This window comes from Leptosomus discolor, chromosome 9, assembly GCF_034619465.1.
Source record: "Leptosomus discolor isolate bLepDis1 chromosome 9, bLepDis1.hap2, whole genome shotgun sequence".
NCBI lineage: Eukaryota > Metazoa > Chordata > Aves > Leptosomiformes > Leptosomidae > Leptosomus > Leptosomus discolor.
Window position 1 is genome coordinate 23,165,847 of NC_141399.1, and position 13,342 is coordinate 23,179,188.

The 13,342-nt window shown below is 37.1% G+C and overlaps 1 protein-coding gene across 3 annotated transcripts in view; it reads right to left on the reverse strand.

Annotated features, from left to right (window-relative positions):
- The window catches only part of IQSEC1 (IQ motif and Sec7 domain ArfGEF 1), a 343,350-nt gene that overhangs the window by 14,041 nt on the left and 315,967 nt on the right, over positions 1 to 13,342 (reverse strand). For all 3 annotated transcript variants that reach the window (XM_086469757.1, XM_086469758.1, XM_086469759.1), the window contains 5 exons: positions 10,619 to 10,741; positions 9,652 to 9,818; positions 6,277 to 6,416; positions 4,623 to 4,652; positions 2,167 to 2,292 (listed from right to left, as the gene is read on the reverse strand). In XM_086469757.1, the coding sequence (XP_086325883.1) occupies positions 2,167 to 2,292; positions 4,623 to 4,652; positions 6,277 to 6,416; positions 9,652 to 9,818; positions 10,619 to 10,741 (586 nt within the window). The remainder of the gene's footprint in view (positions 1 to 2,166; positions 2,293 to 4,622; positions 4,653 to 6,276; positions 6,417 to 9,651; positions 9,819 to 10,618; positions 10,742 to 13,342) is intronic.

Here is a 13,342-nt window from a genome sequence, read left to right on the forward strand (position 1 = left end):
TAAACAAAGCTACCTTTGGAGCATTGCTATCTCTTAACCAGAATGTTTAATATTTTATCCAGATAAAAAGCCTTTGTGTTCTCTATTCTCCAGAACTCTACTTCTTGAAAATCCAGAAAGAAAACCTGCATCCTTATTGAGCACATGCTAGCAAGAATGTAAATAACCTTAAATCATCCTTTTTTACAAACTTCCTTTCATGTTTTTTGTAGCAATGTGACTACAGGCAGGACACGCCTATGGACCTCTCCACACAAGTTTAATTCTTAGCCCTTATTCTCATGTGCTGTGACCTTCCAAACCTGCTTCACCCCTGTGCACCTCCAAACACTGCCTTACACTACTACCTCATCCAATGATGCCATTTGCCCTATGATTTGTATCTCAATAAAAGCTCCGACTCTGTGGAAACCTTTACTTTTTGCCACAATAGAAGTAACACACTACTACTTACAATTCATTTGTGGATTCCTTAAAGTGTGAATGCAACCACTCTATAACCAAGAGGTTTACTTTTACTAGTTCTTTCTAATTTTAGCTTTTGGTGATGGCGTTTGTCCTAGGTTACAGTGTGAGATGTGCCAAAAAAAAAAAGTATTCTATTACCATCTTCAGGAGCTGTTGAGACCAGGTGGGGTGGTGCTCCCTGCCTCCCCCCTCTGGACTATCTCCTGTTAATGGCCCATCAAGGAACTGCCTCACGACTCCCCATCCCATTGTGAGATGCTCCGCCCGGGGGGAAGGAGCCAAGCAGTCCATGCTAAATAAAAACTGAGATCTCGAACACCCTAGCAGCCTTCTTCCACTGGATTCCCAGAGGAGTTTTCCCCCCCCACTGGAGTTCCAGAGGACAAGAGCTACCTACCTACCACTGGACTTTCGGAGGAAGACCAGACCCTTTTACAAGATCGCTGCTTCAACAGAACTACATCCATCGCTTCAGGAGGACTGTAGCCAGCATCTTATCGGACTGCTACTGCCACCCTAACAGGGTGTCAGGTTGTATTTCTGACCCTGTCAGTGTAAACCAGTGGGTTGAGTTTTTTTCTGCCTTGTGTTATATATATATATATATTAGTAAAGAACTCTTATTCCTATTCCCCCTATCTTTGCCTGAAGGCCCCTTAATTTCAAAATTATAATAATTTGGGGGGAAGGGGGTTGCATTTTTCCATTTCAAGGGAGGCTCATGCCTTCCTCAGCAGACACCTGTCTTTCAAATCAAGACAGCATTTTACTAGAACTGACAAATTTGGTCTCCCAAAACAATTTGATAAAACTACTGACACCTGAGTAAGTAATAAAAAAAAGAGAAAGAAAGAGAAAGAAAATTAAAAAGAGACAGGAAACCTGCAACCAGAAGATGACAATATTCCATCATTTTACACCCAAGCTCACATTTACAACCAGGATGTTATACTCACAATTAAAAGGATTAATTAATTTATTTTTTTTTTTAATTCCTGGATTTAAGGTCTGAAGGTATGTCAAAATTATATGCAAGAAAATTGTGCATCTGAAGTGTGCCTTTTTCATAACAAAACATGAAATATTTAGATTAGTTCTTGGTTCTCAGGTCTAACAGCAAAATACATTCCAAATAGAGTGCAACATATTTTCCTATTTTTAAGAGTAAATCAATCAAATAATTCCAAGCTGTCACTAGTTTTTTATGTTTGTGTTTCAAAAGATGGGGTCAAATTAAGGGCATGCTAAAAAGTAAAGTCAACTGTAAAATGTATTTCAACATATCCTATTCCTATTTCAATGAATAAACATATCTGGTTCACAGAACAAACATCTGGGGAATAGAAAGTAGTATTAATTTTGGTTTTCCACAAGTAACATGAATTCATTATTCACGGAATGAAGAATGTCTCTGTTTACCCATTAGGGAAATAGGTAAATGAGGTAATTTTTGTTCTTTATAATAAAAGCTATTGTATACAATACAGTGTAGTAATCAATAAAAGGCTTAAATTTAAAAGTAAATTATATGTAATGAAGAAAATTAAGATCTTAATCTTCCCAAGATTGTTGGAGTACAGAATAACAGGTAATAGATATTTATTTTTATGAACGCTCATGACTTAATCGCCACTGATTTCACAGAGATAGGCATTTCTGAATACATCACTAGAAGTCTATCCACCTGAAAAAACATACCACGAGAAGGTCATTAAATAAAAATATTTCTCGCTGGTGCAATCCAAGCTTCTGAGGTTTATTTGGATCTGGAACTTCAAACAGCCTACAATAGCAAACAAGCCTCCGGTGGGGTAGAGAGAGGACCTATAATAATAAAAAAGTTCATGGTTAATATAGCAATATTTAGCAAAGAAAGAGTGTCTTTCATACCCAGAGTATTATTTTTTTTTAATACTTCAAATATTTATACCTCTAAGCCCATTAGACATTTTCAAAGGACCAACAACAGAAAAATAAAGATTTATATGCCACAAAAATCACATGACATTCAAAATTCATTAAAGTTCTCATATAAAATACTCTGTAACAGCTTGCATTCCTCTATAGGGATGCCAAAGACAGTTTTACTGGGGATAGTGTTTTACTTTGTGAAACAATAAAACCTCAAAATAACTTAAGATTAAGCAAGTGGGAGCTCAAAACAAAGGACGCTTGCTTTCCTGAACATTTTTACGTATCTTTAATAGAAGAAATTATGCAAAGCAACTTTAGCTTTTGTGAGATGAATACATCAATGTTATGGATTACTTTTTGTCAGCCACTGAGTTAATTCAATTTGTTCTTTCCCTAATACCAAGGAAACGGTGACGTCAGGAAAAAGTAAATGCATTTTCAGTTTGGCTTATTTTTTCATGCCATCAAGAAAGCCAAGAATAATTTTCCATTTTCTTCTTTGAAACATCTGCTGAAGGTATCTCTGAAGCTGTTGGTTTCAACCTAGTGTGACTTAATTTCTTTCAAATGCAAATGATGGTACCTTGTCAACAATATTAAAAGAAATCCTTTAAATTTTTAAAATTTGAAGTAGAGAATATTCTTTGGTAACTGGACACATATTTCTTTTTTATATTATATTTCTTTATAATTCCTGATTCTGCATGGGAATGACAAGATTTACTAAGCAAAGATCAACAGTCAAAGACTGTTAATGCTCCTTCTTCCTCCACATGAGCAGGGGAAGGGAAATAAAAAAAGGTGGTGGGGTGGGGAGAGTTTAAGATTCACAATCTGACCTTGTTCTTGGTTGCTTATCAAGTAATTTAGTGAGATTTCAGTTTTTTCCCCAAATCCAATGATAACTATTCTAATAACAGACAAAATGCTAATAGCATTTAGTTTATCTATGGCATTAGCTTGATTACCCTCCCTGAACTTGCAAGGAGAAGATATTTATGAAAAAAATCTGACCTCATCTAAAGGAGCCAAGTGTGGTGAAGAATGCTGGAGAAACCAATGGTTCCTATTTTCAGGCTATTCTGGTAACGGAACAGCTTACATGGTTTCTCAGTGAAAAGCAGCAGGAATAAATGTTGCATGTTCTTATCCTCTCCTACCTCCCGATTTAGTTTCCCCAGCACATGGCAGTCTGAGATTTGCTACAGTGAGGTAACAAAACCCAAGGGTAGTCACTGAGCCTATGAACTTGCAAACAACTAGAGTGAGATCTGGTATTGAAATTTAACTACAGACAATGCTTTCATTCATAGCACTAGATGATCCAGTAAGATTCCCTTCCATCATGTTTTATAAAGGTCACATCTTTCAGATTGTTTTTACAGCCCAGAGGTACTGCTAGCCACACATCCATGAAACAATGGCAGCACTTCACTTAGGAACATGAAGCTAGTTTTGCATGATTTTAATTGTTTACACAGAAAAGCAAGAAGTAGAAGACTGAAAAAAACAAATGAAGGTTTAAAGTTCCTTCTCTGAATTGTCCTGAGTGAAGATGCTAAAGCACAGTTCAGTTATAATTCAGGAAAAAAAAATCATTAGGATCAAATTTGTCTAAGGTAATCAGATTTCAGAGCATTATGTGCACTCCTCTGCTACGATGTTGGTTGTTTGCTCAAAACTACTAGCAATAATGTTACCATGAAATTAAAGTAAGTGGAACACTGCATTAGAACAGTTTTTGGATTATTATTGAATATGCCTAGAACTTAAATCTGGAATAAACATTTTCTATGTTCATCTACGTTTCAGAAGAGAACTGTTAAATTAACTGGCAATATCTTTGTAAAGTATCATTCAATACAGAAATGGACCAGAAAGAATGAACACACCAGGGCCCAGGTGGAAAGGTGACGTGTAACTGTCATTTTACTTAGTTATTTATTCTTTACTGGCTGTCTAATTTCTACAGCGATAATAGCAGTTGAAATGCATAAAAAGTGTACCAAAAAAGGTCTAGAAAGCTCTTGGTAATGAATTAAGCAGTCTCTCTGGGATGTATATTTTTAATACCATCTTTATATTTTGGAGAGTTATTCCTACAATAGGAATATTTTGCTTGAAAGAAGTCAAATTTTTTAAAAAGCTAAGATATAACAGAATGCATTATTGCCATTTTAAGAAAAAGCTGCCAGTTAAAATGACTATAAACTTCAGAGGAATATGAGAGAAATACATACACAACCAAGTCCATGATGCAGAGATCCAATCTACAGTAGAAAGACATATACAAGTTCGTTAAACTTCAGAGAAACACAGTACTGTATCACAGCAAGTAAATACATCACCGTCTTACTATGACTAAATGCCTATAAAGTAAAACCAAACACTTTTATTGATAAAGACTGTTGGCTATTTCCTAAATATTCTTTCACACAGTTAAAAAGGCTCTCAACGGAAGAAACCTTGAACCTAGGACTCAATTGTGGGCATCGTTTTCTTAATCCCATTTAATTTACAAGGTCAGGATTTGTTTTAGGATTTGAATTTCCACATGCCTGAATAAAAAAAGAACCAGGAAAAAACCCATCTCCAACAGATGCCTATATATAAACCTAAACCCCAATTATGGAAAGTAAGTTTCATGTGAAAGCATAAGTGACTGTCAAATACTGACTTTAGAATATTTATTTCCCTTCTGCTCAAAAATATGTACAAGCTTTTATTAAGAAAATTTTGCTTTCTCTCTCATCTGCTTCTTCCAAGAGATCTCCTCAATATTTCCTTACTAGGAAACAGAATTAAATTGAATTTTCTTTTTTTTTGGTAGTCCTTCATTCCCTCCCTGCCCCGCCAGCATCGAGGCTTCCCTGAGAAGAGATTACAATTCAAAGCTCTCTAAAAGTAACAGGGAGACTCTTCAGATCCATGCTCCTTTTTTTCAAAGAAAAAAAATCCCCTAACCCATCAGTTCCTGCTTCAGCAAAGCTCCCCAGAGCTGATAAAAAAACAGATGTAGAACTTCAAAAATATGCAAGTCTAGTCTTTTTTTTTGGCTTGGTTCTGGGCTGCCTTTGTGACCATTAACATGAATATTTTCAGAGGACGACTCTAGGACTTGAATTCAGGAGGGCTGAGTATCCATTGCTCCTCTCCACATTAGATACAATTGTTAGCATGTAAAATAGTGGTCTTAATATATCTGTGTTCACTCAGCTCCTAAAACAAAGGGAAAAATGCCATGGCCTTCGTTTTTTCTCTCCTTTTCCAACACACACTTTGAAGATTAATTTGTATAGCAAAGGATTTTTCCCACAACAAAGGAAGAGGTATCTTTGGATGCTCAAACCCAGCACTAGAATCCCTGGGACCTGATTTCCAGGTAAGTTCTGAGACAAAATGACACAATCTCTCCTTACAAGTACCAGTTTATAGAGCTAGCTGCAAAGCTGAGAAAGATGCTGACATGAACGTAAGTTCTCTATTGCTCTTGCAAATTATGAAGCTGTATTTGATAGCATAAATGTTGAAATATGATTCTCTGCAACATCATGTTAACAACACACTTCAATTCTCTTGAAACAAACATGATAACAACATAAATACAGATATTTCAGTGTAATTTCAGAATTGTAAAGCTTCACATAGAGAAAAGAGTTTAAGACTCATAATATCATCACTCATGAATACCAGACTGCAACAACAAAATTCACCTGCACTGTGAATGATCCAAAATTAAAACTAAACTTATAGCAAATTATTATTTTGACAATTTCTGCCTTTTGCCTTTATCAACCAGTTTATACGTCTAAGCAACACACCTTGGTGTTGTTCTATACTGTACATTGCCCTACACCTCCTTAGTAACTGACAGGCAGTGCAAAGTGAACTTACTGGTTTCTTTCCAACTATGAGTTTTTCAACCTTCTGGACTTGGGAAACATGATCCTCATTTGTCTTCAGTTCCCGTTTGCGGATTCGCTCATAAATCCCAATCAGCATTTCTCGTGGTATATCCTCACCATCATCCACACCTGCAGAAGCCAACAGTTCCATCAGTCTCGCTCTGAATGATCTAACACACAGGGTTATTTCTCAGCAATGTAGGCTTCTCAGCAAGGCAAGCATGAAAACATGGGCAATCTGTGTCTCCTCTGCCAACAGTAATGCCAATGCTGCCTAAGACTGCTGACGTACTTGTTTATGCTGTTTCGTTTTATAGCTGCCAGTACTGTCAGCTCACATCCACTGTGCTGTCCTCGTGCCCACCTTACCAAAGCAGCAGAAATTATGTCACTTATTACTGAAGCACTGATTTTTGTCCAAAAGCTTGCTGCCCCCAATATGCCAAGACATTGATGGAAACGACACAGGTTTGGGTTTTTGCTTTAAACTCTAATCTAAAACTAAGCTGTAAAAAGGCTAATTTCCTATGTAAATTCTTGTTTTGTTTGTTTTCTTTTAAAGTTTCCTCTGTTTGTTATCAAAGCTCAAATGAGTTAAATAACCCTTTAGAGGCTAAATCTCCATATGACTTCCTCCTAGGAGTATACCACTAGGAGGAAACAGAACAACTATTCCATTTTGCCTCTGTCTTAGTATTACTCAACGCTCTGTTCGCAAAATAATTTCCTACGTGAGAACCTTATGAACACCCAGTAAAATTAATTTAACCAATATTTCCTGTATGATTTCAAAAAAAAATTAATTTACTCCGGAAAAACAAATCAACAAAATAGCCTCGTTACAGCATTACTGTTTAGCACTGTGTGACTATCGTTGGCATGTCAGTATTCTAACAAATACCACAGTGTCTTGAATGCTTGATCCCAAATTTTTAATAGCAGTGGAAGGAGGCCAATTTCAATAAGTGACTTAAAGCTGGATTTTTCAGGGGACAGGGAAATGCATGCCTATTTTTTAAATAAGTTTTAAAGCAATAACCTTTTATCTCCCATTCAGAAGTCAGAATACATTATTTTGTCACCCAGTGGAACTGGTCACATAAAAAAAATATCTATGATAAAATACAGATTCTTTGCAACTAGAAGCAAGCAAAACAGCCTCTGTTCTGTTCCACACCAGCAAGTCTTCCCCAGACCACTCTTTGCAATTTAAAGTTAGAGGCAAGGTACCTTGTTATAACAATGCCTATAATAATAGGAAAGTGCTGACATTTGGGCTGGAGACCAGAGAGAATATACTGTATTTAATACAACAAATGTAACTATAGTATTATGTGAAGAGATGAATATCAGGCCTTTTTTAATTTTTGTGGACTTTACAATAAAGTCTCAACACTAACTTAAATTTTGCTAAGCTAAAACATCTGCTTAGCATAGATCGTTCACTAACTTCTTATATAAACCTATGGCAATAAAATCACCGCACAGGACTTTCACTTTCAAGATCTGAAATTCCAGAATACCACAAGTATTTTGTTTTTACTAGTACTAAAATGAAAGTACCACATGCACATAAATACAAACTGCCATGCATGTGAGATGTGCCACTGTATTTTAACGTATTAAGTAACCTGATTCTGTCTTTCTGCCACTCAGCCCACTTCTGGGTTTCACTGAGAACATGGCTGTTGAACAATATATCAGCACTTGCTGGTGCCTGCAGTAGCAGGTGTATCCTGCTATCATGGTGCTACATCCATTGTTGCCAAAAGAAGAGAGACTGTGCACTACATTGTGCTTAAAAGCAGGTGGAGGAGGAGAGGGTTGCAATGACTGAGCAGGGAATTTTCCTGGCCTTTGCACAAATGCAGTAATGGAACTATAGTAAAAGCTGCTTTTTCCCTATGGGCAAAAACAAAAAAAAAAGGGACGGGGACTTCAACCTTATTTCTCTAAAATCTGAGTGCTCTTCTGTGATAAAAAGTAAATGCTGTCTGATCCATTCTTCTTTGAGTGCCCAGGAACAACAGGAAGTATCATCTCCCCATGCACCATCTTCCTCCTCAGCTCTGCAGTGACTACTTTCTGTCAGGCTGAGCACTGGCTGAGCTGGTATTTCATAAAAACCTGGGGTTTTTTTCATCAGAAAGAACCAGGATAGAAAGAAAAAAATACCTGCATTTTTTTGGCAATCTAATTGCAGACTTAGATATGCCATAGCCTGGCAAATAGTTTCTTGATCAGGAAATGTATCAGTGAAGAAACCAAAATGAAATTTCTGTGCTATTTACTGTATACCTTTCAGGAAGGTTTTGGAGTCTTCCCCACCTAGAATTTAAATCTTTGGTTTATTTTCAAAAGTCCTCATCATGGCATGGTGATTTGCGTTCCTCAATACACAGCCTGAGCAAATGCAAATCTTCTATGGCAATACCTAGCATACAAGTTTCTAGGAAAGTCATTAATCTGCATCTTAAGAATGCAGGAAGCTGTGATGCTTGCTTCGGGTCCCAGGTTTGTACCTCTCTCACAAAAACCCAGAGACAGTGGCTCTGTCTCCTCTGCACGTCTACTTAACAAGAATAACGAGTTTTATGCTTTTGAAACTAGGGAAGGAAAGAAATTTTCTTTTAGAATAAAATTCTAAAATATTTAAGAGACCTTAACTTGTTTAATTTTTTTCAGAATAAAGATCTGATATCCCTTGTAATACATTGGTCACTGCGGAGAAATCACAAACTACAAACTGTGTCATCTCTGTAAGAATTATAAGCATCTCTATGAGATGAATTCATTAGTAAGCTTATGCTGCAGTGTAGTGGTGTAATTCACTCTCTAGAAATCACATCCATCCTCTCAGGAATAGTCCACAACATGCAGTGACACTATATGAAGATTTATGTATCTATAAACAAACACACATGCATTCTCTGCAACAGAATTTATTTACTGTCATTCATGTGCACAGAAGCTGTCTTTAAGAGCTGCCCTTTGGCTTTGTGAAGGCTGTAAGTGTGGCAAATTTCAATTATATTTTAAAAATTGAGGTACTGAAGATTTCTGAATACAAGGTAATGGTTGCTTTTCAGCTACACTGAAAGAACTGGGACTAAAAGGACCTGACAACACATCCACTCAAGGCAGACAAGAGAAAAAGGACAAAACACTATATGTTTAGTTCTGTTTTCACTATTCCAGAAATAACTAAAGCCTGTAAAAACGACAATAGCTTTTAAAGTCGTGTGAAATCAGAATCAAGTGCCCTGCATTTTACCTTTTTCCCAGAAGATACACGGTGTCCCTCCAGTGACAGCTGCAGGGAAAAGTTAAGCTTTCAAGACCATCACGGCTATCATGCACTTACCCCTTAGATTCTTGACAAAATCTTCTAGCTTCATTTTCCGTTCTGGTTTCACATTTGGGCTGTACATATCTGTGTTTAACAGTATGATGGCAAAAGCTAGAATGAAGATGGTATCAGGATTTCTAAATTGTCTCACAACACCTGGATTGCAGATGCAGTATCGTTGGCTGTAAAAAAGCAAAGAGGGGAAGCTGTCAGAGCTATAAATTACTATTCTAATTTCACCAAATAAACCAACTGCTGCTACATTCCAGAAGCTGAGCAAGCTATTATTCACGTTTCATACACATATTTAGTTTTCATCCACATATTTTCTTAAGCCAATCCTAGAATGTGGAAGGCTTTCGTTTTCTACTGCCACTGTAACTTCACTACTTAGTACAGATTCTGAGCTACAGTAACTTCAGTATGTTTTTTTTTTTCCTCAGTGAGTAATACCTGTTGACACCAGGTAAGTATACAGCATTGATTTTAGCTCACAGCCACATGATGATTTACATCTCATCCTACCCTGGATCAACTACATGTGCTACTATTAATAAGTTAATGCTCTTTATTTCACTATTGTTGAAACGCTTAATGAAAGGTTGAGAGCATACATACTTTAAAATGAAAACGGTCTTATAATTCCACTCATACAAAATATTATATGCAAATTGTTAGAGACATTCAAAAATCCTTGAATTTCTTTTCAACTGATGCCAGAAAGAACTTTTAATTGATAAACCTTGCTACATTAATACAAATGGCATACAGGAACAGCACCAGCAAATAAAGCTTCCTATTTCATACTTAGCAAAACCACCAGAAATGACATGCTATATTTGAAACTGTATGTAGCTCACTAGGACAGTGCAAATAAGCAGGGAAATAACTCAGACAGACTCAACTTCCCTGGTTCTCCAGTTTGACCATTAGACCACAGCAATCTATTCTGGTGACTGAATAATTTATTTCAGCATCATACCTAAATGCTTCAATGAGCCGTTCTACTTTCTGGGCTTCTCCTTGAACACGGATATGAGCCTGAAATTTCCTGAGTGCTTCATCCAGTTCCATTGTTGAGAAGTCCATCTCATCCACAACACAGCTAGGATAAAAACATATTGCCATCGCGTCTTTTAATTTCTAATGATACAGTGCCAAAGGTAAGATTTTGAGACCAAAAGAACCATTCTGTTTTCCATGTCTTGTAGAGAATCACAGAGTTTTCTGAAACATTCCGCAGCAATTGGAATAATTGTAAGCAAGCAGTGAAGGAAGGGTTGGAAATAATAGATCAATGAGAATGAGTACAGGTAAGCAGGCAGGGTTTGTTTTTATACAACAGAACAGCTGCTGGAATGACAAATGACCAATGTAAGTGACATACCATGGCCAAGAATAATTACTGGCTTTGTGCTTCCAGGCCAATCAATTGTTACAATGCCTATAATAATAAAAAATAGTTTATACTGCTCGAAATATTAAACCTCAAACAGCCTGCAGCTGTTTGCAGCACAATAATCTGCAGCAAATGGCTCTGTGTCTAGGAACGTTCTTATACATGGAGAAAAAAAAAAAATTAATCTTGTTTGGATACTCTCTTACTATTACTGCAGTTCTCATCTCCCCATCATTTGCCGTGTCTTTCAGTTAACATTTATGGAGAAATAATTACTTTCTTGCTTTGAAAATACTGTACTGACAAAAAAAAAGGAAGCAGTTTAATATAATCAACAATGTGAATGATGTCATTCTAATACTTTGTTTAAAGACTACTTTAAAATCAGAAGCTTATAAATTTCCTTTCTTTAAACTTAGCTTTTAGCTTTTAAATAATCAGACACGAATCACTGCCAGTAACAGCACTGTAATGCAGAAACTGAAGAAAGAAAGCACAATCCAGTGTTAAAAGCCTCCTCTTAAATGTATAGCCACACAATGATGGAGTAGCTCACATTTTTCTTCTAGTAACATTGTTGCTAACATAGATTAATACCAAAGCAATTTTTTCACTTCACCTTGAATATTTTTCCTTTTATGCAGAAGCACAAGGAAAGAAACAAACAAGCTTGGCATTTCTCAAGCCCTTTCCAATCCACACCTAAAAACCTATTATCAGTTCTTCAACAGTGTTCACAGTCTTCCCACCTATTGTCAATTCTGTAACTTTCAAAAGCTCTTTTCTCCTTCAAAGGTGTAAAGCACATGTGCAGACAAGCTGGAGTCAGAATGAAGTAATTAGAGCAATTAAGGACCTCCAGAAACATGCTGGCCAACAACATGATGGGGAGGGGTCTTAAAAAAAAAGTTCAAAGTATGAACTATGGAGACAGCAGATATACCACAGCAGTCAACGTTCTTAACTGGAACCAGTACTTTTCTGCAAATATTTCAAAATAGCAAACGAAACTTTTCTAGTGGCTACGCAATGACAAAAAAGGGAACAATTTACTTTGAATAGGTCTACAGCAAATGGACTCATGAATGTAGGATCAGACATACTTGGTTAGCTTGTTTTTAAACAATGCTTAACAAAATTATAACCCTTGACAATAATATCATGATCATAAAGACAAAGAGAACATAATTAAGTGGACTTTAGTCACTGCAGGAGAGCTTGAGTACGTGTGTATTCCGCATGAATAAGCCTGTGCCGAATGACCACATCTTCATGGTTACATCTCTCGGGCAGGTAAAAGCAAGCAGCAGCAAAGCTCCACCACTTCTAGGCAGGCAGATAATTGAAACTTCTCCCTGGGAACTTCTTCTTGGAAACTAGCCCCTGCTTACCACCTCTCTACAAAATTTAGGCCAGAAGAGCAGAACATACCATTTGCTGGATCACAGCACCTACAACTGCCTTGGTTCTCTACTGTACCACTTTCTGTACTCTTGCACATAACTGCGTAGTGTGATGAACTGAAGTGATGGCGTCCCATACAGAGCAAGAGAATGTCATGCATTCCCTCTCACTTTTAGTGGTGTTCTTTACAATGGTTTTATTTTATTCTTTGAGTGACTGCACTCTTGTTTTCTAATGCAAAGTCACGACACAGTAGGAGGTCATAACAGCTACATCTCTGTTACATCAAGCGCTCCTTGGTCAGGTAGAGAGAGAAAGCTGAGGCTCACAGAACAGTGCTTTGGGAAGTGTGTCTGATGTGCCTCAAATGTTGGCCAGGGCAACAAAATCAATGCCAGCCATGCCAGCCCCATGCCACCCAAACAATGTCTTTACACTCGAGCTATGACCAGGTAGAAACTACAGCAAGCCCAGAATGCAGCTCTTGGTCAAAAATGTAGGCTACTCTCGAGTATTTTCTAAGCTCTGGTGAAAAGACTTCAGACAGTTGAAACACCCCAATTTACAGGATCTGGGAAACCTGAACACAAATCTAAGCAAGCCACTTGAAATTAAACTGTATTGCTTACAGGGTGTTCCTTGCCTCAAAGCATAGCTGAAACAGCTTATTTAAGAACAGATTAATTTCAATAAAAGGATTGTTGTGGGGTTGGAGGTAGGTGATTATGACCTTACTCTTAACAATTCAGCTCATCACAACAATTCACCTCATCACACATAAGCATCTGGCTTAGCAGAGACACGCTTCTACTTACCCATATTCTGCTAGTCTGTCTGAGACTGTGAGGGCAAATGATTTGTTCAAGACCACAAAACGAATCATCGAAGATTTTAAATCATTTC